Source organism: Rattus rattus, chromosome 8, assembly GCF_011064425.1.
Source record: "Rattus rattus isolate New Zealand chromosome 8, Rrattus_CSIRO_v1, whole genome shotgun sequence".
Taxonomy (NCBI): Eukaryota; Metazoa; Chordata; class Mammalia; order Rodentia; family Muridae; genus Rattus; species Rattus rattus.
The window spans coordinates 51603842-51631790 of record NC_046161.1 but is presented as its reverse complement, the minus strand read 5'-3'; the positions used below and the strand labels follow the sequence as shown (position 1 = coordinate 51631790).

The following is a 27949-nucleotide window of genomic DNA, read 5'->3' as shown; positions in this document are numbered from 1 at the left end:
TGCTTCCTAAGTATCCCAGGCCTCCACACTGCTCAGTCTCACTCTCAGTCTTCCTGGGAATGAAGCTGAAACTCCTCCACATGACTTTCTGTTGTACCTCCTCCACCCTCTCTGACACTCCCTGGCTTGAGAAACAGAAGAACCCAGGTCCTTGGCTCCTCTTCCCCAACAACTTCTCTACCCCCACAACACCTGAAACTCCAGGCTGGATCCTCCCTTTTACTCCAGATCCACAACATTTCCTGCTTGAGCAGCACTGGTTCCAACCCCTGAACACTCAAGAGATATCTAACCTAAGAGGTTCTTCCTCTGCCAAGTACTGAGGCCAAAACATTTAGAGCATTCTCTCATTCTTTCTCTCTCAGATGTCCTTTCATTTTATGTGTATATATGAATGTGTACTACATGTTAAAGGCCAGAAGACAATGTCAGATACCCTGAACTGGAGCTACATATGGTTTTGAACTGCCATGAAGGTGCTGGGAATTGAACTCAGGACCTCAGCAAGTAGAGTGCTTCTAACCACTGAGCCATCTCTCCACCCCTTTGTCTTTTCGTTTTTTGTTGTCTTTTTTTTTTTTTTTTTTTTAAATTTTATTGGGTTGCCCAGGATGTCTCCAAGCTAAAAATCTCTCTGCCTAGGCCTCCTGAGCTGCTCCCTGGAGTCATCCCTATTTCTTCTTTTCCTTCTTGATTTTAAGCTTACCCTCCAACATTCCAAATGATTCAGAAGCTAAGCATTTTCCATCACTCCCTCTAGTATAGCTACTGTCTCAACGATCTGCTACCTCTAATTCTCATAAGAGACTCTCAGAACCTTTCTGTAACCGGACCACCCACTCAAAGCCCAGTGCTTGTCTAGCAGCTGAGCTAGGTAAGAAACAGGTTTGAGTCTATGGGTTTGAGGCTAGCTTGGCCAACCATGGATATATAGTGAGATTCTGATTACAAACAAAAAATTGTCCTAGTATATAATCTCTCTGTTCTGCCACCAATGACCCTCCATTCCACCTAGAGTCAAAGCTCAATCCCTTGTGACCCGACTTCCAGCATGCTCTGTCCTTTCTGCTATTTGACTCCTAACATTTGACACTGTCTGATCTGATGTTACTTGTATGTCCATCTCTTCTGACCAGTGTGGATCACATCAGGGGGAAACAATTTTATTTCTTTGAGACAGGGTCTCACTACATAGCCCTAGAACTTGATATGTACCACCACACCCTGCTGGGAAAATGGTTGAAAAATAAGTCATTTCCACATTTATTCCCAGAACTGAGAACAGTGCCAGTTCCATAAATATTTATGAAATGAGACAGTGGGTATCTATCTATCTCTGAGTGGCAGGAAAAGGGTAGGGCCTGGGATTTTTCTTCTAGGTAATTTAAAGACGTCCTTGGAAGTAAAACATTGTGTGTGTGTAACACACACACACACACACACACACACCCCACAGATTCTGACTATGTAATCCCAGCTGACCTCAAACTCATGAACCTCCTGTCCCCATCTCCTAATAACAGATTTTAGGTGTGAGTCACCACCATATTGAGTGAATGAAGAAAATTCTCCCCATGTAATGCCTTTCTACTTGGCACCACTAGGTGGCACCACCAGACTGTCACAAAGTATTCTACCCTTGAGCTACACTCCAATGCTGATGCTCACCTCTTAGGCTGGACACTTGCTGACCTTGGGTCTTGCTGAAGAGAGACAGTTCATTGGTAATAGACTCCAGCATCTTGACAAAGTTGGGCAGAAAGAGGATGACTTGCACATCATGGTTGGCTAGGTGCCTCCCACAACTGATACCCTGAGCCCCCTTCACATGGGGCCCACACAGCAGAGCTACTGTAGGCCTCTGGTGGACATTCTTAGGATTCAACCTAGAACACAAAAGTGGAGAAGCAGTTACTTGGACAGACTGGGTCAATCCCTTGAGTCCCTATCACAGAAACAAGTACTTGTTGTTCTGTGGGTACCTTATTCTCCATTGCTGACCAAGTTCTGGGCCCCAGAATAAAGCAAGAGCACTACAAGCCCGCCATGCCTGTAATGTGGCATTCATTGCTTGTTCTTTCCACACAACCCTGTTTGTCCGAACTATGTTCTAAGCCCAAAACATCTGCATGTGAAAAACAGTGAAGTCCAAACTCCATGTGGTGGAACCCCACGTGTTCCAACTCTGAGTCCCAGGCCCCTCAAGGGTAGATGGCTCGCCAGCATGGTCAATCTCCTCATTCTTTCCTACAGATGTAAGGCTCTATCTGCCCATGCGTAAACCATGTCCTCTGGCCAAACAGCCCTTCATTTTTTTCCATAATATTTTTATTGATTATCTGGGAGTTTCATATCATACACCTCAAAATCACATTTACTTCCCAGTCCTCCAAGGTCTGTCTGCCACCCCTTTAACCCCCCTCCAAAAAGAGAAGGGAAAAACCCCCACAAGTTCAATAGTCCAATTTGTGTTGCCTATATACTCACTGGAGCATAGTCAAACTCCCAGTGGCCAGCCCTTAAAGACAAATAAGTCCTTCCCCACCTGTACCCCGCCAGAAGCATTCAATAGTGAGAGCTATGCTTCAGTGTCCTTATCACCATTGTCTAAGAGTTCTCTTTGATGGTTTCCTGTCTGGGTGCTGACATTTTGGGGATGGGGTGGAAGTAGTCACTAAAGCCTTTTCTATGTCCCTTTCTCAACCATGAGTCATCAATGCCACTGCACAAACAGCTAGCTCCCTTTCCTGTACTTTCAGCAGGAGCACGGAGCAAACTTTCCCAAGGCTTCTGGCAACAGCATGAACCATGGACCTCAGCATGGTCTCCAGTGGCAGCAGACCACAGATATCAGTATGACCCTCTGCTGTAGCACAGACCAAGCACACTAACATGGGCCAAGGACACCAATATGGTCCCCAGCAGCAGCCCAGCTCATGGACATCCCCAGGTGGCAATAGACCATAAACATCCGCATGGACCTTCTCTCACACCTGTCACCACTGTTGAGTCTCTAGTTCAGCCTCTCTCCACCACACATGCACCTCTCTGCTCCCCTATCCTTCTCTCCTCTCCATATTGTTCACTGTAATAGCATTGGAAACTGCAGGATGTCACACAGTATTATTTTCTTGCCCAAACAGCTTTACATGCTAATATTCACTACAAGTTGTCAGTCTGGTTCAAGGCCTCTGGTCTCTGAAGAACCATAAATACTGGACTATTGCCAGAACTCGTCTAGTATATCCTGCTACTGCCCAGAGTCAGGGTGATCTTGCAGCTAGGCAGGGCATCTCGGGGTAGGCTCTAGGTGAGTTTCAGGCTGCCGCACACCTCCCTGCTCTTTTGGCTTCCCAGAGGCTCACTAGGTTACACCTTCACACCCATAGCCCTCAGGCAGCATCCCATGTCCCACCCATGTCTATCAGGCAGGGTTACAAGCTGAGGGCCAGTTGGCAGACTCAGGACCTGTTCCACTCAGCAACGTCTGACTCTGTAGGACCGGCTCCTCCACATGCCCCAGAAGCCTGCAGATGGAACAGATGCCGGGTGGACCAACCCAGAGTGCTGGTTCTGGGCCTGGACAGCAAGCAAAGCCATGGGCAAGCAGGACCTCCACTAAGCACACAAGCCCTTCACTTTTCAAACTCTGAGCTCCCTTTTCTTTGAGCTCCAGATTAAAGCTTCACCTCACTCTTATGAGTCATGATAACTCTTCTTTTCTCGACTCCTATTGTCCCTGATTATTTGCCACTCATCCAAGGAACGCAGTGCTGTGGATGACGCCTCGTTACTTCCTGTGGAGTTGTGTGAGCAAATGCATCAAACTCGATTCCCCACACACAGAAATCCTCAACTGAGATTCCTAGGCATCAGGGCAGAACCTGCCTTGGAGAAGTCCTCCTGCTAGTCAAAGCTGCCATGTCTTTGTTTTATGACAGCCAATGCTAAGGAGGCTGAGATCAGCCCTAGAGGGGGCCACAAGGTAGAGATGAGATGAACCGTAAGATGTAGGGTGGGCCAGTGCCAATCATCACTACCCACAGAGGTGGTGAAGATTTACAGGTATTGTCGAGACTAAAAAGGAGTTTCAGGACTTTCCTTCCCAAACATACTTGGGAGAACTTAGTACCATCCTCTACACAGATGCCAAGCTACTCTCTACCCCATTATCTCTGCTTCTAGAGCAGTGGTTCTCAACCTGTATGTCACACCCTCTTGGGTCGAACAACCCTCTGCAGGATTCATTTAACAGATTACATTCATAACTAAATCAGTTATGAAGTAGCATCGAAAATAATTTTATGGTTGAGGGTCACCACAACATGAGGAACTGTATTAAAGGGTCGCAGCATTAGGAAGCCTGAAAACCACTGTTCTAGAGGAAATAAGACTTCCTTTACATACATGCTACAGAGTCCTGGCATCTGACTCAAGGGTCTACTCCCCAAGACCCTTCCTAACCCCATAAGCTCTCACCAGCATGAAAGCCGATTGGGGTCTTAGCACCCACAGCACCTCTGCAGGGTGAAGTTCTGGCACCATTACACCAGCAGTGTTACCTGGATGCTCCTTCAAGCTCCAAGCCACAGTTTGTTCCTCTTAAGTCATGGGTCTGTAACATTTCCCTTCAATGTGAAGCTCTGAGGAGCACATAAAATTCGGCTGTGAAAATGGCACTTGACACACACATTTAACATAGACAGAAAACAATGTGTCTGACTCCCAAAGACTAGTAACTGCTACAAAGGACAGAGATGCACTGGAAAGCTCAGATTAAGAAAAACAGGCAAGGCTTGGTGGTGGCACACACCTTTAAGACTAGCACTTTGGAGGCAGAGACAGATGGATCTCTGTGAGCTCAGGGCCAGTTGGGTCTACAGAGTGAGGCAAGTTCCAATGATGAGAGTTTGATTCCATGGCAGGCTGCAAATTGGTAGTTCAGGACATTAGGCCTAAAAACTCAGGCTTTAGGCAGCTAGTTAGAAACTGCACTGCCATCAGAAATGTCCCACCACCTGAAACAAGGACAATGGGTCAGCAGTTTCTAGCCAGACCCCATGTCCCAGTAATGAAGTATCCTAGAGATGGAGTAAGATAAAGGTCACTGACTCTGGAATCCCCTAATGTGCTTTAAATCTGGCCTGTGAGGTCACTTAGTTGTCTATCTTGGTAATGGAGCAACCCCAACATGCTAGATTTCTGCAGAATAAAACACTCTGTTTGCATACTATTTAAGTCCAGAGTATCATTCTTGGGCGAATCATGGACCCTTACACCAAGACAGCCAGGACTATACAGAGAAACCCTGTCTCAAAAAAACCAAACAGACAAAAAACATTTTTTTTTTTTTTCAAAACCAACCAAACACAGAAAAATCCTAAATGGATTAGGCACAGTGGTAAACACCTGTAGCCAAGTGCCTGTAAGCCTTGGCGCCTGAGGCAGGAGATTTGAGATAGCCAGGGCTACAGAGTAAACCTGTCCTTAAAAAGGAAGGAAGGAAGGAAGGAAGGAAGGAAGGAAGGAAGGAAGGAAGGAAGGAAGGAAGGAAGGAAGGAAGGAAGGAAAAATAGTCCACTAGTCAGAAGAAGCCAGTGAGAGAAGAATACACTGGTGTGGACATGCATACCCTCTGCCCTGCACCAGTTTCTAGAAAGTCACTTAAAGGCTTCAAAAATCCTTCTGCCCAGTGAATTCATTCCAAGACAATCCAGGTGGCTACTCCAAGAGTAGGTGTGCAGCAAGCTATCCCTCCTTGGGGAGCCCACTTCCCTTCTGCACATGAGTGTCAGGCATAGGAAAGAACAGGTCCAAGAAAAGCACACAACGGAACAAATACTCATAACTCTACAAAGCAAGCAGTTGAGACCAGAATGAAATCTATCCTTCCTGGACCAAACTTGCTTTCGTAAGACTGCTCTAGAACCAGGAGACACTGTCCAGCCATGTGCAGTCAGGGGATTTCTAGACAATTCTCTCTGCTTCCTTCATCATGACAATTCACCTTACTTCCTGCATGAAGACTTCCCCAGGCATGAGCAGTGTGCTGTGTTGTCTCCAGTGTGCCCAAGGTCAAAGAGAAGGTCTAGAACACATACTCTGGGAAGACCAAGCTCTGCTGCTAACAGTGGCCTTTAGGCAGGCAGAAACCACCTCCTCCGCTAGGTGTCAGGGTGCCTCTAAATGCCCTGAGCCATGGCATTCAGGACTGATACGCTTTCTAGTGAAAAGCCAGTGTCAAAGGCCAGATCTCTGCAGGACTTCCCAAAGTCAGACCTGACAATCAGCATGGATCTCAAAAGACCAGACCGCTGCTATCAGGAAAGAAGGCAGTATGGACTTCCAGGAGACAGGGAAGAGGGCAAAGAAGGTTGGCAGCATAAGAGGCTCACAGGGGACATCAGTGACTGCCTGGCAGCAGCTCCTATGTGCATGTGAGGTGTGTGGGCTGACCAAGCAGGGCACTGCCACCCCACATTTAGCACTGCCAGTCTAGAGCCACTCACCTGTTGGGTCCTCCAAGGAGAGTCAGCGCCATCTGACTGGCACACACACCAGTCATCTCAAGTCTCCGCTCTAGGGTCAGCCCATGCTTCTCGGCCACAGACAACAGTTTTTTATGTAGCTCATAGGAAACACTTGGGACTACCAGGCCAGAGTCTATGGTAAAAGAGAGGCAAGGAACAAGGAAAATTTATTATAAGAAATCAGGTCTAAAAATGTGGCCATTCTACACAGAATCTGCAAAAGTCAACTGGTTTTTGTTTTTTTGTTTGTTTGTTTGTTTGTTTTTTGTTTGTTTTGAGACAGGACCTCTCAGGTAGCCCAGGCATAAACTTTTTATGTAGCCATAGATGGCCTTGAACTCCAAACCTCGTTTCCACCTTCTAACTGCTGGGATTACAAAGAAACACACACATGCCCAGTTTATTCAGTATTGAGAACTGAACCTAGAACTTTGTGTATGCTCAGCAAAAACTATCAAATGAGCTTTATTCTAGGTCAAATGCCAACTTCTTAAGAATAAGCCTTTCTGGGGAGTTAGAGCACGACTCTAATTTCAGCATTCTAAAGGCAGAGACAGTCCGATCTCTTTTGAGTTTGAGGCAAGCCTAGTTTGCATAGTGAGTCCAGAACATTCATGGCTGTGTAGAGACCAAGCCTCCTGTTCTAGCCTCCTCCCTGAGGCTAAAGCATGCTTGCGAATGCATGGCAACCTATTAATACCTGTTTTAGATCAGCAGTTCTCAACCTGTGGGTCATGACCCAGGGCATGGAGGGTAGAAGGGAGTGTGGTCGTGGGGGAAAATGTACAGAGGTGGCCTAAGTCCGTCAGAAAACAGATATTACACTACAATTCACAGCAGTAGCAAAATTACAGCTATGAAGTAAGAATGAAAATTATTTTCTAGCTGGGGTCACCACAGCCCGAGGAACTGTACTAAGGGGTGGCAGCACTAGGGAGGTTAAGAAGCACTGCTCTAACCTCCCTGCTTAGCAATGCAGCTTAGGCCACTATGCATCCCATCACAACAAAACAGCACACTTTCCTGAAATGGGAAGTCACCTTGGACATTATAGAGTTTTCTTCATAAACAGGCTGCTCCTCTTTTCCAAGAATCGGAACAGATACAAACTAGTCCTCTGACTCCTTTAAACATTACTATTCTTGTCAATTTCTTGGTAGGAATTCCCATTCATTTGTTCTCTGCTTCTTATTTCTCTTTTCCAGTTAGTACTTCCCTTTTAGCTTAAGAAATTCAGCCAGCAACTTGTTTTCTCAAAGAATGCGTCGTCTTGGGGTTGGGGATTTGGCTCAGTGGTAGAGCGCTTGCCTAGCAAGCGCAAGGCCCTGGGTTCGGTCCCCAGCTCCGAAAAAAAGAATAGGAAAAAAAAAAAAAAAAAAAAACTATGAAAAAGAATGCGTCGTCTTCTCCCCATGCATACTACCCGACCTTCTGGCCAGCAAGGACTACTGCGGAGCGACTGCCAAGCTATTTAAAAGAGCATTTTTTTTCTCAGTCACCAGAAACAAAATTCTAAGAGTTCTACCTGGCAGCTAGTCTTCTTGGTAGTTTATGAGGTGTACCACACATAACGTATCAGCATCTGCAGACCAGTAACAGAGGTCAGGGAGTCAAGCAAGGAACAACGCAAAGTAAAAACTTATGATCCAAAGCCCTCTCCTTAACAACGAAGGCCCTGCTCTCCCAAAGGAACAATGTCATCTTACAAATGCAATGGCCCAGGAGAGCCTCTGGGCTGAAGAGATAGCTCAAAGGCTAGAAACATGGGCTGCTCTTTCAGAAGATCCAGACTGGATTCCCAGCACCCACACCAGTTCCAGGGAATCTGATATTCTTTCTGGCTTCTGTGGGCACTCATACACATGGTATAGTCAAACATGCAGACAAAACACCTGTACACATTTAAAAAACACAAACAACAACAAAACAAGCTCTAGCAAGTCATCAGAGAATTACAGATTATCTGAGTCTGTCACTTTGGATCCCAAATCCTTAACTCCTTCAAGTAGGGTGGTGCCTCTGTTACATCAGTAGCCATGATTCACTAAGCTTGTTAGCTTGTTGCATCTGTCTTTAACGCAGGCATGGTCTCACCAATTGGTCAAATGTGTAGACACAAACCTCATGCTATTTACGATCTAGCCTAAAAACATTAATTTTCTTGTGGACTTATCATCATCCCATTGCTCCAGCATTTCTTATTTAGAAAAATATGCCTGCCTACTTACTGGCCATTTCTAGAGAAATTGCTTTTACTTCTACTATGAATCTAATCTTGGATGTACAGATTGCCAAACCAGACACAAGCAGAGTATTTGCTATGGGTTTTAGCAAAAGGAACCAAGCAGAAAGTCCAATTCTATGGCATTTAGGTCTGTGTCTTCTCAAGGAAGGTAGAATAATACAATTTAATGTAAGGAAGACATAATGAAAAATGCCTAACATTTGTCAAAATAAATGTCAGCTGAGTACTTCTGCCTGCCTGCTTCCTGTTTTTGTTATGGGCAAAGGTGACAAACAGTGCCATTAAAAACAAGTCTCTCTTTCTACCCCTTTCTAAAATATAAGTCAGTGGTGTCCCAGGTGCCAAGGCTGAAGGTGCAGCCTGACCTTACGTGTCAAGAGCTGATTAAAACAGCCATTTTTATGCCTGCTTTAGGCAGGCACATATTAGAACTAATTAGGAAGCCCTGATAGCAGTGAAAAGGCTGGCTGAATTTTCAAGAATCCTAGGCTGTTCTGTCCAACCGGGTACACACCTATCTATCTCAAAAACCTCTTTACCTGCAAAGTCATGCAAGGCAGGGCTTTCACTGTCTACATTCCTTCACCCATGTACCTGAATAAGCACTGTTGGTCTAAAATGGCCTGCTACACTAGAAATCAGGCTTTCTGAGCCTAGTTCTTATGCTGCCCAGAAAGGGGCTCTCTGCGAACAAGTGATTCATTTTCAGCTGGTACTCCCTCACAGTCCTAGAGAATATGAATGAAACTCCGGAGATAAGGGGAAACAAGCAGTCTCCACCCTGACTTGGGGCTACTCCAGCTGGGAACAGAGTGTCCCTCCTACCATCTCCCCCTGCTCTATGACGATGAGCTGGCACCATTTGATAACCTAGAGCGAGGTGGGCTCGATTCCTCTCTGCCTGCAGTCCTATGCTGGGGACCTTACTGGAGCCTGCTCTGTTTGCTTCTCCAAAAAGGAACACACAAGAATCACAAAATGTTCCTTTTAAACACTTATAAATAAAGTTCAAGAAGCTAGACGGGCTTATCAGAAACAGGCAGGAGGAATAAAATAAGTCCCAAAGGAAAAGAAGCAAGAACATAGCGTGTGTACTGCAAACAATAACACTGGCAATCTGAACATGGGCCAAGTCTAATTATGTTTGGGTTGGAAGGTGGTCTTTGTTGTTTGAGAATAGAAGCAGTCAAATGAGTTGCTGGGTTTCTCTCAATATTCTATGTATTCTACAGCTGTACTGAAGAAAGGGAGAGCTAACTGTATCCAGTTTGTGACAAGCACAGCATCTGTAAGGCTCCCATTAACCTCTAGGTATCAAGAAAAACAACTCAAGTACACACTGCATGGGCCAGGAAATGAGGCTCCTCTTTGCACTGCTCACTTCCACAGTGTGGCTGGGCTGCCTCTTGGGTCTTAGACTGCAGGTATCTGCCACTCCCGCACTGTCATTTGTGCACTCCACCTTCCAGTACACCTTACAGACACACATGTTCTGATACTCTCCATGGTCCAGTATGGCAGTGCTACGTCCAGGCTTCCCCTCCCTTCTGTCCAGGTCTGGCCTTTCTCCTGCCTAACTGACTCTTACAACCAAGTGCCTCTGGTGTGATGCAATCTTTACACAAAGGTGGCTCTTTAGTGTGAAAGGCTCTGTGCCCTGTATCTCATCAACAATGGATACAGCTCCAATGATAGGTGTGGGATTGATTCCTCTGGATCTGTGAACTGAGTCTATTCTGTGGCAGTCCCCAAATGGGGAGTCTGGAGGGTGAGCATGTCTTCCTTTTATATTTCAAAACCCCCTGTAAATTAGCATCTTCAGACTAGCAATGTACAGGCAGCCCCTGCAGATCTCTGTGAAAGCTACCATAAGTGCAATGTGGTCTCAAAAGGAACTGTTAAGAGAAGCCTACTACTACAGCCAACTTACCCTGACACGGGGAGCCGTCCATTCTGGCTGCAACTACCTATAGCTCTTACTTCACACACCACCTCTATCAGGCCCCAGAGACCTTGCCTACTTATGGTCTCTATTCCAACAGTTCCTTTAGGAATTCTTAGCTTCCCTCTCCTAGTATTAGAATTTCTCAACTTTTACTTTAAAATATTTTATTTTTTTACTCATTTGTGTATGTATGTCATGGCATATATGTAGAAATGTGAAGAAAATTTGTGGGAGTCAGTAATTTCTTACCATTATGTAGTTCTGAGGATCAAACTCAGGTCGTCAGACATCAGACCAATAATTTTTCTGAGACAAGGTTTCTCTATGTAGCCCTGGCTGTCTTGAAGCTTGCTCTGTAGACCAGGCTGGTCTCAAGCTCACAGAGATCTGCCTTTGCCTTCCAAGTCATGGGGTTAAAGGTTTATACCATGGTCGCCCTGCTCAGACCAGTAATTTTTACTTTTAACTAATACACCAAGCATAAAACTTATATATCTTAATGTGGTACCATGTAATGTTCAATAAACATGGAGATGTGTAATGTTTAAATTAGGTCAAACCCAGTGTTAGACTCTGAATGCTACAATATCAACCTGCTAGGCAAGATGTGCCCACTAATTTAACAGTGGCATAGGGGTTATGGGGTAACCAACTCAGATCCTCAGCTGGGTCTGAGGCCTGCTCCACAGGTGGGAAATCACGCTCGGTACTGTAAACCTGATTTACAGCTCATAGGGCTGGAGGCCCTAGCCCTAGGGGAAACCCATTACTGGTAATTTACTAAATGGACACACTGTCAAACTGCCTTCTATATATTTATGTTTATTCCCATATATTAGTACAGCTCTCTACCTTGGCCACAGAACCCCCTCCACAGTGGGCAGTGGTCAATGCAGAGGCTCGTAACTGGTCCGAGTTAGTGGTTTAGGGCCCAGCCCTAAACCAGACATGTGCATCAAGCCCCCAAGGCTCAGGCCACATCCTGGGAAAAGAGGCAGAAAGAATTTCAGAGCCAGGGGATGGGGAGGGTACTGAGAAATGCCATCTTCTGTATATGACAAGGCTTTTGCACTTAAAAACTCACTGCAATTGTGGTTACCTGCACGAGAGAAGAAGGCCAAAGAGCATGCAACAGGCTGCACTGAAAAAGAGAGGGGACTGCTGGGAGTGAATATGATTTATGTATGGCTATATGAAATTATCAAAGAATTAATTAAATCAAAAGACAAATACCACTACAATGAAAAGGTCAGAGGGACAATACCTTACCAAATGACCCACAGAGACTTGGTTACAGGCTAGATTTACCTGAGAACTCCTAATGTGCCGTCTTGAGGAAGACATGACCCTACTCATCGCTGAAGAACTCGTCTGACATGACAGTCTACAAAGCAATGACCGAGACTATTCACAAGGATGAGAATCACAAAAGATAACAAATATTAGCCAAGGATGCTGGGACTGCCTTTAGTCCTAGCATTCAGGAGGCAGAGACAGGCAGATCTCTGTGAGTTCAAGGCCAGGTAGAGCTACCTAGCAAGTTCCAGGCCAGCTGGAGCTACACAGAGAGACCCTGTCTCAAAAAAACAAAAAAAAACCTAACCAAACAAGAAACCAACCAACAAAAAACATAACAAACATTTAGGAAATTGGTCTAGACTTTAGGAAGCAAAAGGAACCCGACACGTAACTGTATACAGGCAAAGGTGAACTCAAACACAGCTATAAACCACTGAGCTGAGCATGTTGGTGTATGACTCTATCCTAGCACTCGGGAAGCAGGGGTAGGTGCATCTCTGAGTTCTGAGTGCCAGACCAGCCTGGCCTCTGTAATGAGAAACTGTCCCCAAATAAAAACAAAAAGCATTATTGTTAGGGTGGCATGATGGCTCAGAGAGTAAAAGGCACTTGCTGCAAAAGATTGATGAGCAGAGTTCAATCCCTGGAACCCACATAAAGGTTGACAGACATGATGCCAAAGGTTGTCCTCTGACCACTATGCTCACTGTGGCAAGCACCAGCCTCCCAACCCCTACCGTATTAAAGGTGTGCACCACCATGCACTGTCTGAAGAGTAGTAATTTAAAAATAAGTACTGGAGGTCAGGCATGGTGGCCCCTGACTAAGGAACGTCACAGAAACAGTCGCAAAGCTCTGTGTTGTGTGTACATATTTAAATGTGCCAAATCGTAACTGAGGCTCCTTGAACGAAGGATGTATGGTTGGTTACTCACTACACTACTTTAGGGGTTTTTTAGAATATTTAAATAGTTTCAATATGAAGTTTGCATTGTTATCCATATGAAAACCACACACACAGTTTGAAAGAAAGAAAAAAAAAAAAAAACAAAACACAGCTAAGTGCTTCAGAATATGACATTAACTGTTTACAAAGTAACAAAGAACCAAGCCAGCAGTAGGCTAAGGAGTCAAGTGAGGAAAACCATCAGACCCACTGTTCAGAGTTTCAGAACCTAACAGAAAAAATACAGGTGCAGAAATCAAAGAGAACGCTTACTATCTTAAACTGTGTGGTCTGAACAAGGTGCCAAGCATGGACTGCAAACCATGTCAGCTGTGCCTTAAAAAGCAAGCAGGGGGCTGGAGAGATGGCTCAGTGGTTAAGAGCCCTGACTGCTCTTCCAGAGGTCCTGAGTTCAATTCCCAGCAACCACATGGTGGCTTACAACAATCTGTAAAGAGATCTGATGCCCTCTTCTGGTGTATCTGAAGACAGCTACAGTGTACTTATATATAATAAATGAATAAAAAAAAAAAAGCAAGCAGGACTGCAGTCTCAAGAGAAGAGGGGCTCCAAACGGAGAGGAATCAGACAAAACTCCAGAGACCAGAATGGGCAATGACATGCAGTTAAGGCATCGTTCTCCGCCCACAAAGTCTGGCTTATATCAGGTTCAGCTGAGGAGAATGGGCAGTACCGCTTTTCAGAAGGCTTTTCAAACACAAACAGTTTTATCAAAGAGATGAAGGCAGGAAAAAAAAAGTGAAAACGAAAAAGCCTAACAGAGTGATTCCAAGGGATATCTGGGGATTTATGAGGTAGCACGAGAAACTAAAAAACTCATGAAAAATTCAAGGGAAACTTGAAAGAAGAAACAAGTTTGTACAAGCTGGAAAGACGACTCAGTGGATAAGAGCACTGGCTGTTCTTCTAGAGGACCAGGGTTCAATTCCCAGCACTCACATTACAGCTCACAACTGTCTGTAACTCCAGTTCTAGATGATGTCACCCTCACACAGATACATTGAGGCAAAACAATACACATGAAATAACAATAAATAAAAATAAAGAAGAAACAAGTTTGGAGCCAGAATGAATACTGTGAGTAAAGGACACACTCTCCTGTGGCAGCTACAGAGGACAGCAGCACTTCTTGCTATTATATTTAGAAAAGGGAGTGCTGAGCTCTCTGCAGAAGGGAAGACAGAAGGATGACTCCAAAGTGTCAGGCAGAACACCTGAAAAATGGCTGGTCCAATGAATTAACTGTGAACAAGGAGGAGTCAGGGTATGGTTGAGCAAGAACTACCTGGCTTTGATATATTACCTTTAAGGAAGATGGATTAATAAAGGTAATAAAAAAGTAATAAAGAGGGGTTGGGGAATTAGCTCAGTGGTAGAGCACTTAGAAATGCTAGATGGCTCTTGAAAGACTCTTGGTAACAAGAGTAAACTGCCCAGAGCTCAGAGGCAGAATAAAATGCCAACTATGGAAGACAACGGCCAAAGAGAAGTGATGAATCAAACCTGTCCTTGAGAAGATGAGACATCCATCAAGACTCAAAAGACAGCTTGCCAGGGTGAGAAGAAACACAAGACAGCAGAAACAAACCAACTCTGGCCTTGCGGTCAGAAGAAATGAGTCTGCGCTAAAACCAGAGAGCTTAACTCAGATTTGAGACGGATCCTGTGCAGGACAACAAACATGTCAGTGTGGTTTTGCTGCTTTCCTCATCTCCGCAGACAGAGTAGAGGTAGAGAAGAATCCTTCGGTAAAGCAGACAGGAGAGCTGCCGAGAGTCAATGCCTCCATTACTAGTGCCCAATGGCCCTACCTGTCCTTTTAGAAGAGGGATACAGCAGAAAATAGATTGTGGAGGTTAGTAAAGTCTCCCCATCAAAGTGGAGAGGTGGCTTAGCAGTTAAGGCAGTAAGAGCTGACAGACGAGCTCAGATCCAGTGCCCATGTCAGGCAGTTCAGAACTATCTGTAGCTCTAACCCCAGGGGATCCAACTCCCTCTTATGGACTTTGAAGACATGTGCACTCACATGCACATACTCACATGTACATTCTTACACACAGATACACCCAAACACACACAAGTCATTCTTGACCAAATCACCTAACTTCAGCAAAACAGTGATGACAAAGACAAGGAACTCAACAGTCCAATCTCAGAGATGCCATAAAAAGCCTATGACCTAAGTACTTGGAATACTTTGAATGGTGTTTGAATACAGCAAATGCTCACTCTGCATTACCTGTTAAGCTGCTGATAATTATGCTACTCCTCCAGGTGCCACCACCCATTTCAGCCACAGCTAAGCACTGAACCCATTTCTGTATTTGGATATTTACGTATTTGGCTGTCCAGCACTCTAAAGGTCCTGAAGTGACTAAGTATCTGATTATCTAGTACCTAGTGTCTGGCGCTTGGTATTTTTTTTTTAAATGTCGATGTACTAAAATAATCTTGCAGGAAAACGCTGCTAAGTCCACCATGACCCGATAGCTTCTGGGCTCCATGCAATATGGGAGACTCCTTTCCTTAGTGCGTTTTCTCCTTCTCTGACCTTGTCTAGGGAATTCTAAGACCCCATTTTCACCTCTACATGAGGTGAAATTAGTTTATGGGATCAATTTCCTTTCTCCTGACAAAACCTGTTCAGCCATCTGAAATGCTTTCCCATGCTAATGAGGCATTCCAGGTACACTAAGCCTTTGACCCTTGCCCATCTTGGATGTCCCTTCCCTCAGTCCCCCAAAACTTTATATGATTTTAATTTCCCTAAGTAAGTTGGTCTGCCTACTGACTGCAGGCTCTGGTATGCTTTATTTACTGGACATACTCACAGGGCTCCTGAATCTATTCCATGTCTCTGCTCCCACTGCCCTCATGGACTGTATCTGCCAATGATCCACAAGAGCAGGGAGACCCACATAATCTTCCTGAGGCAGCCTTTGCAACCACATTTAAACTCAAGTATTTACTGAGCAACCAATAGGAACGCAGAATTGTGCAGGTTGCTTTAAGTCTACTTTATTTGACAATGATCGCCCACTCTACAGAGAAGGGCACAGGCTCAGTAACTTTCTATTGGCTTAGAACTCAAATCCTTATTACTGAAACTACCTTCCCAGCAATCTATCCTTCAGAGTGGAACCTCTACCTTTTTCTTTCTCTGGGCTCAACTGCAAAGCATTACTGAAGAGGTGTGGGGACTCAACTCACAAAACCACACACAGCTCTCTACAGTCCAGCAACCTAAGTACAGCTAGGCTGCTATAGCCACTCTTCCTTCACTACACATCCAGTCCCTCTCAAGCCTCTGGCTTATTCAACAGTTTAACTGTGTCCAATTATCATACTGTATCAAATTCTCCTGTCATATCTTTCTCATCTTTGTATTTACAGTTAATTGTTCAACATTCTGATTTGTTTCATCTTGAATGTCAACCTGATCCTGCTTCAGTGTCCTCTGTTCCTCTCATTCAGTGCTAAATCTTCCCAGAAGACCAGTAAGATTGGGATCATATAATGCTCTGATCTAAAATCCAGTTGGGCTGCTGAGACAGGATAATGGGTAAAGGCACTTGGTACCAAGACTAACACACCAGGGACTCACATGGTGGAAGAAAAGAACTGTCATCTCCAAGTTGTCTTCTGACCCCACATGTGCACTACAGCATGTATGCAAAATACATACACATGCAAAGCTATATATACAAGGCCTCTGTGCTCTGGTCCAAAGCTGTTCTTACTACTTTCTAGTCACCCTACAAACTCTACCCTCAACCAAACCAGCTTTTGCTCACTAGAATCATCAGTACCTGCCTTGTTACCAATAAACACCCTCTTCTCAGCCTAGAAAATTCTGCCCAAGAGATTCTGTTCTGTTCTGTTCCTGACTAAAGCTTGCAACCTCACCTGTAGCTTGCCTGCCTTTCAACACCTAGCACTCCTACTATCCACACCCTTCTTGTGCTCTGGGCATTCAGGGTATCTTTCTATCTCCATGACTCCCCACTCCTACTCCCAAGCTGAGGACTAAGTTTTGAACATGCAAATCAAGCTCTTGATTGCTAAGCTGTACCCCAGCTCTCTCGACTAAATCCTTTTGTTGTTGTTCTTTGGTTTTGTGAGACAGGGTTCTCTGTGTACCCCTCCCTGGCTGTCCTGGAACTTGCTCTGTGGACCAGGCTGGCTTCAAACTCACAGGATCTGCCTGCCTCTACCTCCTGAGTGCTGGGATTAAAGGTGTGAACCAACATGCCCAGCTCCTACTACATTAAGAGCAGGTTACAAATAATAAGCACAAGTTTCTTCTGGTGTTAGTGTGCTTTTATGGGTGCATATCAAGGCCAGAGGCATCCTCCTCCTCCTCCTCCTCCTCCTCCTCCTCCTCCTCCTCCTCCTCCTCCTCCTCCTCCACCACCACCACCACCACCACCACCACCACCACCACCACCACCACCACCACCACCACCACCACCACCACCACCACCACCACCACCCCCCAGTCATTATCTTACTTTTAAAACCAGATCTAAAATAGACCCTGACACAGTGGCTAGTCAGAAAGCTCTAGGAATCCACCCTCCTGTCTCCATGTATCCTGCACTGGGATTACAGGCATGTACTGACACACCCAGTTTTTTATGTGGGTCTTGTGCAGTCTCACTCGGATTAGAGTCCCACACTTGTACAATAAGCATCTGGCTGACTGAGCAATTGTCTCAGCCCAAGTATAGTGTTTTGTTAGACCCAACTGGTCCCAAGTACGCATTTCAGGATATATTTTGCAAAAATTCTCCTCTGGCACCCTACCACCTCTAAGCAGTATTCTCTGGGGACTTCTTCACTGTACCTAGTACATTCACATACACATATACTAACAATTTGTTTTCTACAGTTTCAACTTATAAGTCTGGATCCAGAGACACCCTGACCTACTCAGGTAGGCCAAGACACTGTCTTAAAACCTGTCCCAGTAGAAACAATAGCCCTGAGAAAGAACCAAAAGGAGCTTTCCAGAGAAACGTGGGCTAAACAAGGACCTAAATGTAGTTGATCCTGGATGTATTTTCCCAGTTAACTGACCTACTGTAATAAACACGTGCACATGCACACTCAGGCATGCTCGCACTTGTGTTCTCGCTCATGCACGCACGCGCTCGCACTCGCTCACGTGCTCTGTGTGTGTGTGTGTGTGTGTGTGTGTGTGTGTGTGTGTGTGTGTCCGTCCGTGTCCCCCTTCCTCTCCCTTTGCTGGCAGAGAATACTGTAAGGGGAATATGTCCAATTATCAGATACCTGCTTCCGTGTTATTGACACTACTTAGCATGAATATGAAGGACAGCCACAGCAAGCTGTTAGATCTAAAACCCAAGCCAGCACCAAACAGGTGATCAGCATATTGCTCTTCTTCCACTACCCTAGGTATTAGCAAAAATGAAAGCATCCAGTATTCAAAACATGAATGCTACAAGGCCGAGGGTTCTCCAGGCCACTCCTGGAAATTACTGGTCAGACTGGGCCATTTCTGAGACAGCACTTTCTAGAGACTGCATCTGTTTGCCATTAATCAGATTTCACTTCTTACACTACAGAGTCCCTTCCTCACTTGTCCTCACACACAAGAGACAAAGGAATATCAACTAGATCATTTCTCCAAATAGCCTGGACAGATGGCTTTTTTTCTGATGCTAACATTTGGAACTGAAGAGTGTCCAGCTCTTTGCTATTTGAATATAGCTTAGTAAAAACCTGCTTGAAGACTGTGCTTTAAAGCTGGAGAAGAGGGGTTGGGGATTTAGCTCAGTGGTAGAGTGTTTGCCTAGTAAGCGCAAGGCCCTGGGTTGGGTCCCCAGCTCCGAAAAAAAAGAAAAGAAAAAAGAAAAAAAAAAAGCTGGAGAAGAAATAGAAGCTGCTCAGTGAGACAACCGTTGCTCTATTTCTAGCATGACAGAGGAAATTAATTTCTACTGACTGTTATTAGGAAAAACCAGGTGGCAAGAGGCTGCTGGGCTTCCTGGGCCCTAATGGTCATGCACTGGGAGAATGCCACTTAGCAGTGCACAGCACAAGCTGCTATCCCTGAGTTCTTGGTCAAGAACCAGCACATGTGGCATATAGTTTCTTGGAAAATAATTTCATGAAAACTGAATTTTCTATTCCTGTCATTAAAATAAAAGATGTATGAATGCAAAGCTGTAGAGGTGCAGTGTCTGATGGGAAAAATGAGTACTTGTTTGGGCTCTTCAAGAAATGTCTTCTAGGGTTCTTTTTTTCCCCCCCTCTCTTCTTGGGTTCTTAAGGATCTGAAATGTTCTCCTCATCCTCATTGTAGACTCTCACTTACCTACAAGGCAGACCATAATCTTCCCAGGCTCGGGCATTCCTTTGGTCTAAATAACTCCAGGAAACCACATATCTCATACTCCAACCCCACTCTGCAGCGCCACAGGGATGGCAGCACAGAGAGACACAGCAACAACAGCAGTTAGTAGGTCAGGGAGCATGCCTAGTAGGTGACTAATTTTGAAAAGCCTGAAAATTAGGCCAGGAGGTGGAAGTGTATACCTTTAATCCCAGCATTTGGGAAGCAGAGTGAGTGGATCTCTGTGAGTTTGAAGCCAGCTTGATCTAAATAATGAGTTCTAGGATGGCCAGGGCTACACAGAGAAACCCTGCCTCAAAAACAAACAAACAAACACCACCACAACAACAACGAAAGAAAGACAGAGAGAGAGAGAGAGAGAGAGAGAGAGAGAGAGAGAGAGAGAGAGAGAGAGAGGAGGAGGAAGAGGAGGAGGAGGAGGAAGAGGAGGAGGAAGAGGAGGAGGAAGAGGAGGAGGAGGAAGAGGAGGAGGAAGTGGGGGTAGGTAGCCTGAAGTCTGAGCAAGGCTACCTGTCCTTAGACAAGTAGCTTTGAAACCAAAGCTCAGCAGTCACTGAGACCTAAGGAGGTCCCCCGACCTCCACACACACCCCCCCACGCCCCACTCCTGTAAAGAGGCATGCCTACCAGGGTCTCCCAGTGGAGAACTGGAACAACTGCAGTCTTAGCCTGGCAGTTTGCATATCCTTCATAGGGTGCACAAGCTGTCATCTAATCAATTTGGGTGTCTACACATTTTCTTTCTGTGAGCACTCACGATTAAAATGTCTGGGCTCCTAGGTTCACTGGGCAATAATTTGTATGCTGTATTCTAACAAATCTGGTTAATATATGGTTTGGAGAAGGAAGGATACTGATGAGGCAGTCTCCTACAGCTGCTTTTCATTTGTGCTTCTAGGCCACAGATTTGAAGATAAGTTTGTGGTAATTTGAATGAGAATGGCCCCCACAGGCTCCTATATTTGAATGTCTAGTCTCCAGCGAGTAGCACTATTTGAAAGAATTAAAAGGCTCAGCAGCTGTAACATTGGTGGAGAGGGTGTGCTCCTGGGGATGGGCTCTGAGGTTTCAGAAGCCCAAACTAGAACCAGGGGCTCACAGTTTATCCTCCCCCTACCTCCCTCTCCCTCTCCCTCTTCCTCCCTCCCCAACTCCCCACTCTCCTGCTTGTGGATCAGGATGTAGCTCTCACCTACTTCTCCAGCATCACACCAATCTGCCAGGAGGATAATGGACTAGGCCTCTGTAAGCAAGCTCCCAATTAAATGCTTTTAAAAAAAGTCAGAAACTGGAGAGATGGCTTCAAGGTGAAAAACACTAGTCACTCTTTCAGATGTCTTGAGTTCAATTCCCAGCACCTACATGGTAACTCACAACCGTCTACAACTGAGGTCTTGGGCAATCAGATGACCTCTTCTGGTGTGCAGATAGATGTACAGATAAAACATCCATAACATAAAATAAGAATATCTTTAAAAAATGAAACTAAAATAGAAAACTGAACAGCTGGATGTGATGCAGACTCCTCCAGTTCCTGTGCTTGGGAGGTAGCGGTAGATGGCTCTCTGGGGTGTTCCAGGCCAGTCAGGGCTACAGAGTAAAAGTTTGTTTTCTAAAATAAACCTTTAAAACTAACTAGGGGCTGCTCTTCTAGAAGACGGGGCTATATTCCCAGCACCTACAAGGCTGTTCAAAACTGACTGTAACTCCAGTCCAGGGGAATCCAGTGCCTTCTTCTGGGCTCCAAGGGCACTGCACACACATAAAATTGAAAAGTAAATCAATCAAAGAAAATCGCTAAGGCAAGAGAACTACACTATAATACAGTGGCTTTTATCACTACAAAGGGACTACTCTGTTAGGTGAGAACCTTAACTAGCCAAGCTCTCAGTGATCAAGGCAGATAAGGGTAGTAGGGCAAACAAATGTAACCTCTTAAGACACCAATTTAATACATGGATTTTACCCATCTTCAATTCTTTCTTGCATCAGCCAAAAACTAGCAAACAGAGCTACATTTCTGGTAAAATATATAGATAGTTAACAGGGAGACCAGACCAAAGAAAAGGTCAGATGAACATTACATCTGCCAGATGTAGGACACAAAGGGACAAGTATTGAAATTACTCTGCCACCACAGATCAGTGCTAAGTTAGCCATAGTCCCCAACAAACAACAGCACTGTGTCAATAGCTAGGTCACCAATTTCTGATGCAAGATGCTGACTTCCAAAGAACAAACTCAGAAGAAGTAAGAGCAGCCCAAGGCAGGGCTCAGCGTGACTCACCTGTGCAGAACTCCTTGCTCACACTGTGTGGAACTGTGATCCTCCGGTACACGATTGGCTCCGATTCCAGGATGTTTTCATCATGACGGTACCTAGTGGGCCGTTCATTTGGGACACCCCGAGAACGGGAACCACTTCTCCTCTCGTAAGTGTCGATCTCCTCAAACACAGCTGCCTTGTCAAAAAGGGCTAGGTTCCCCTCAAAGTCAAAATCGGTATCTGGGATCTCCTCAATGTCGTCTCCAAAGCACTCATCATCTTTATTCTTCATTTGGCCATTTTTTAAACCACTTTTCTTTGGGGTTGCTTGGTTTGGGTGCCTGCTACTAGATGACCCTGGAGGGAGGGAGAATAAAGAACAAAATCAGTGCGCCAGTGTGCAGTGTCAGTGCAAGACGTTAGTCATCTGACAGAGTATAGTCAAAGGGAAAGGCAGGGTATTTCTACATCACATTAGTAGCAAAAAAGACAAGCACACAAATCTCACATGGAATCATCAATCTGAGAAACTACCCAAATAACTGACCATGAAAAAGGCAGTAGTCCTGAAAACCTTAACCAGTGCTGCCTTTCATAAGGGAAGAGGTAACAGAAATTTTTAATATTGAGGTTATCAATAAATCCCCTAGGCTGGCCCTGAACTCCCAACACACAAGGCAACAGAAGTAAGAGCTAGAGTGGCAAGGGCAGCAACATGTCCTTAGGCCAGGCCAGCTGCTGCCACCAGGTACAAGAGGGAAATCCACAGGAAGACGCCGTTTGACTCTTATTCTCTGCATAACGACCAAGGTTCTTTCTGACCAAATTTATCCTCAGGTGAGACCACAGCAGGCAAGAACCAGACAACAGATCCAGATAGTCTGAAAGGTCTTTCAATTCTTGTTTTCTCAGAACTTTATCTCTATATAAGCATTTTCTGAACTATCAAAGACAAGTCGAGCAGAGCAAACATCAACACTGCAGCACCCAACCACCCTGTCTCTTAGACTCTACTTGGCTGCTATGTGTCAATCAATACTTCTCTGGGAGGAAGCCCTATACATTTCTCTAAACCAACCATTCACAGAGAACCAAGAATTATCTTTACAAATTACATCTACACATCATTTCAGCTCAACTGCAATGTTCCCTTTTCACAATCCTTCCAAGAGCTTTTCATCTAGTTTTGCCATCAATGTTATATAATCTAAGGGCTCAGGAAACAGCAATCATTAAAGTATGTGCCAAGCAAACATGACAGCTTGAGCTTGCATCCCTAGTACAGATATAAATGCTGGATGCAAGGTGGACACATCTGTAACCGAGGGACCCTGAGAGCTATGGCTGAGCCAACCAGTGCAGGCAAATTCGTAAGTCCCAGGTTCAGTGAGAGAGATTCTGCCTCAGAGACCAAGGAAAGGGATGAAAACGGGCACCCAGTGTTGACCGCTGGCAGCCTGAGCACATGTGGATGTGTACTGGCATGCACACATGCATATAATCACACAGACACACACACACACACAGACAGAGACACACACACACACACACACACACACACACACACACACACACACACACACACACAATGTACATACAGAGTTATAGAATTTGGGGATGGGGTTGAAGCCCAGCTGGCAGAGTGCTTGCCCTGCATGTGCTAACCCTTGGCTTCAATCCCTGGCACCACAAATGGTGGGCACACCTGTTATCCCCACACTGAGAAGGGGAGGCAGGACTCAAGGTCACCTACTGGCCTAGGCCACACGAGATCTTGTTTTTAAAAAAGAAAACAAACCAAGAGTGAAATACAGTCTTCTGTCTCCATCAGGCAAATGCTCACAGCACAGCTTCTAGGCAGTTAATAAACAGCTGACAAATTAATCCACACTAGCAAATGACATTATCCTGAGGTATAAATATTATGGAATTATAACTCATGTTTTCCTAATGCCTAGGTATGGAAAAACTTTTGCTGGTTTTGGTAGTAATCTGACTTTGGTCTCTGAAGAAAAAAACAAAACACAATGAAAATAATAAGGAGCAGCCAAGATACCATTAACAGTTCAGATTCTAAACCTCTACAAAAGGAGAAAAATTCAGAGAGTACACTAAATTGCACTTTCAACAGTTTGTCAGACTTATCCCTGAGGGCATGCTGCCTGGCATAACCCAGTGCTGGGAACAGACTGTGCACAATCAATACTGACTACAGAGAATAAAGTATACAAACAGTGAAGATGTCATGTAGACTCAAATCTTAAAAGGTTTTCAGTTGTGTGTGTGCACGCGTGTGCATACACATACACACACACAGGCACACACACACACACATACACACACACACACACACATACATACACATGCACACACATATACACACACAGGTGCACACACACACATGCACATACACACACATGCACACACACACACACACACACACACACACACACACACACACACACACACACACGCACACAGAGGAGGATGTCATGTGTCCTGCTCCATCACTCTCCAGCTTATTCCCCAAGACAGGGTCTCTCACTGAGCCTGGAGCTAGGCTGGTAGCCCAGAGATGCTCCTGTCTCTGGCCTGCACGGGTTAAAGGCACAGGCAGCCATGCTCAGATTTCACTTGGGTGCTGGAGATTTGAAGTCAGGTCCCGGGGTTGGGGATTTAGCTCAGTGGTAGAGCGCTTGCCTAGCAAGCGCAAGGACCTGGGTTCAGTCCCCAGCTCCGAAAAAAAAAAAAAAAAAAAAAAAAATGAAGTCAGGTCCCATGCTTCCATAGCAAGTGCTTTAACCCACTGAGATGCTCCCCAGCCCAGAAATTTATAAAGTGCCACAGAACTCTAGGAGAGAAAATGAAGCTTGATCAAGAATGGGAGAACAGGCATGAAAATAAGGAATTAAAATAATATGCCAAGGGTTGGGGATTTAGCTCAGTGGTAGAGCGCTTGCCTAGCAAGCGCAAGGCCCTGGGTTCGGTCCCCAGCTCCTAAAAAAAGAAAAGAAAAAAAAAATAATATGCCATCAGTAATATTTGTAGTTAAAGGACAGAAAGCACAGGACAAAGAGTCCAACTCTCAAATAATCAATGATCCAATATTAAATCAACTCCCTACTAGGAAATGGGCACTTAACCCAATCACCTCTCAGGTGGATGTGTTCATCCCCAGGTCCACACAGGACAATCCACTGGGATGGAGAAGATATCACAAAACATTTTATTATTCGCTTTTAGGGAAAAACTGTAGGAAATGATACTTCATGAATTTACTATGCTAATGTACACTGGCATTCCTATGAGGTTTCATGCCACAAATCACTATCATTTCTGAGGTATCTGGAGAAAAACCCAGGATTCTCTACTTAGTAAGTCTTGATTTTTTTTTTTTTTTTTTTTAAAGACAAGGTCTTGCCTTGGAAAAGCTGGGCCATGTAGCCCAGCAACAATGCTCCTGGAAAAGCTAGTGTATGTGTGGCCTCACACTCGGCTGTATCAGTATTTAAATTACAATGCCTGAATCATTTACTGATGAGGACATATTCTAAGAATAGTGCTGTTACAGTGTTTGGTTGTTGTGTGACATTATGGAAGGCAGCAACACACAAAGACTGCTGCATCAACAGGTAATAATTACAAATTGTTGAGCCAATCAATAGCTATATGACTATCATAGAAATGTAGAAGTCAGAATATAAGAAACTTAATAAAGTAGATCAGTCAACAACAATGAAGTTAATATGGTGTACTCAGTTGCTATCACACTGGACGATGACGTACTACTGAGATGCCCAGGACAAAGCCAAAGCAAACAGCCCGAGGTGGCTGTACAACAGAGCTTCTCAGCGTGCTGACACAATGCCCCACTACAAAGGCAGCAGGGTTCACGACAGAAAATTATGTTGGCTCTGAAGATTCTGGGCACTGAACACTGATAAATCCCAAACCAGAAAAAAAGATGATCAGGAAATAAGACTTGTTTTTAATGAAAAGCAGGTAAGATAGTGGGTTGTCAGTCTCCCAGTTCCTTCAGCACAGGGACTCGCAAGTCCCTGGAGACTAAGCTTGCTCAGTACTTGGCTCACTTAGCCCCTGGTCTGGCAATGCATTAAGCAGGCTGGCCTCTGGCCACTGGGAGAACAAGGAACTTCCCTTGGAAAAGATAAACAGTCCTTCCCAGGCTTGCATACCTTTCAAACAAGGACCAAGCATTAAGGCTGGACACTGGCCTTCCTGTGCCATTTTTCTGCCAGCCTTTGATACACAGGCCCTTTGGCCAGAACACTCTGTAACAAACCCACAGTTGTGTAACCCTAGTGTCACTTACTAACTGGCTTCTGCCATGTATACAGTATAAAAGAGAACTTTGTCCTACACCTAAGGTTGCCCGATAGACAAACTGAGATATTTTGGTTCCAAACTTAGAATCTATGACAAAAAGCCTGTCAACATTGAAAACATTCTGATCATTTACCGGATTACAGCCCTGTTCTTTCCAGTCTGGCAAACAGATGAAGCACATCCAAAGAGAAACAAAGTCAAGAGGACTTCTAATAGAACCATGGAAACCTAAGTTCCAACCTCAGATCACTACCAAATCATTAAAGCCCAGTCACACTGCAACAAGTTAACATACAACTTTCCATCTAAATGGTTTAATTATACTAATTTCTATCTTCAATAGAGGAAGGGGGAACTTGGCACCAACTAATACAACATTGTACCTATGATTTTATTTTACTTCTAATTTTGTGCATATGTGCTTCTGGGGTGGGGGTGGGGAAATGCCCCAGAGGCCAGCAGAAATCATTAGATCCTCTGGAGCTGGAATTACAGGCACTAAGAGCCCTCAAAATGTCTTACCTATAAGACAACCTCTGCTTATATAAAAGTGAGCTAAAAGCCCTTTCATGTTCAATGAGCAAAAGAGCCTTAACCATTCAACAGCATGTAGCCAATGAATGACTGCCACATCCACAATTATAATGTGATTTCAGAGGAGTGTCTTTATCAGTCTCTAAGAGTCATTATTTTTAGCTGACATGGGATTTAAAAAGGAGGTTTTTTAATTTTAAATTTATTAGTGTATGTTTGTGCATATCTGCACCCATGATACAATGCCCCGATCCTCCTACTTCTACCTCTTAATTGCTGAGATTATAGACAAGGACCAGTCCAGTTTACGTGGCTCTGCGGATCTAATCCAGGTTTTCATGGTAAGCATGCACTGTAGCAACGAAGCCACATCACCAGCCCAACAAACATGAGTTTTACCTACACAGAGACCTATCCACTTAATAAACCATAAGTGATTTCCCTCACCTGGACCAGTACTTGATCCTTCCACAGCCTCTGCCTCAGCTCCCGGGCTGGGGAATACAAGTTAGTAATTCTGATATAAACTGAGTATTCTCCATCTGAAATGCTTGGGTCCAGAAGTGTTTGGGATTCTAGAAATGTCTTCATACGCATAAGCTATCCTAGGAATAAGACCTAAAACTGAACACAAAATTCATAACTGCCTTTCCCGCCAGGCCTGAAGGTGATTTTAGGTAATATTTTCAGTATACCTGATTTTGATGGCAACCTGTGACATGTGAATAGGCATGGAATTTTCCAACTGTGGCATCATGTCACCGTTCAAGTGTCAAGTTTAAATTTCTGATCTTCAGATTAGCGATGTTCATTCTCTATCACTACACATACATTGGAACCAAGTAAGAGAGAGGTGACAAATGGTAGGAATCAAGCTCCTCACTGTTGGCATGCAAGACTATAATAAGTGAAAGAAGGTAAAAGCCGCTCATAATGCATCATTTGGAGAGATGGCTCTCAGCTGTAAAAAGCCAGCACCCACGTGGAGGCTCACAGCAGCCTATAACTCTACTTCCAAAGGACCTGCTACCCTCTTTGAACCTCTGTAGCATGCGGTACACAAAAATTCATGCAAGCAAACACATAAATAAAAATAAGTAAATCTTTAGAAAACTAATCCATGAATGTATTAGTTTGTTTCTGGTTGCTCTGAAAAACAACATGACCAAAAATAACATGCAGAGGAAAGGATTATGTGGCTTACGCTTCCCAATCACACAGTTCATCACTGAGGGAAGCTAAGGAAGGAACCCAAGCAGAGTGGGTCTGTAGGCAGCAACTCAATGAAGCAGGGGTCATGGAGGAATGCTACTTACTGGCTTTCTTAGCTTGCTTTGAAATACAACCCAGGACAGTCAGCAAAGGAGTGTCATCACCCACAGTGGGCTGGGTGCTCCTACATTAATCAATCATTCATCAAGAAAATGTCCAACAAAA

The 27949-nt window shown here is 44.6% G+C and overlaps 1 protein-coding gene across 1 annotated transcript in view; it reads right to left on the bottom strand.

Moving 5' to 3' along the window:
* Positions 1–27949, bottom strand: part of Edc3 (enhancer of mRNA decapping 3) — a 42542-nt gene that overhangs the window by 2587 nt on the left and 12006 nt on the right. Inside the window, exons 4-6 of the mRNA XM_032911353.1 lie at positions 21653–21988; positions 6510–6663; positions 1669–1886 (exon numbers count right to left, since the gene is read on the bottom strand). Coding sequence (XP_032767244.1) covers positions 1669–1886; positions 6510–6663; positions 21653–21988 — 708 coding nt within the window. The remainder of the gene's footprint in view (positions 1–1668; positions 1887–6509; positions 6664–21652; positions 21989–27949) is intronic.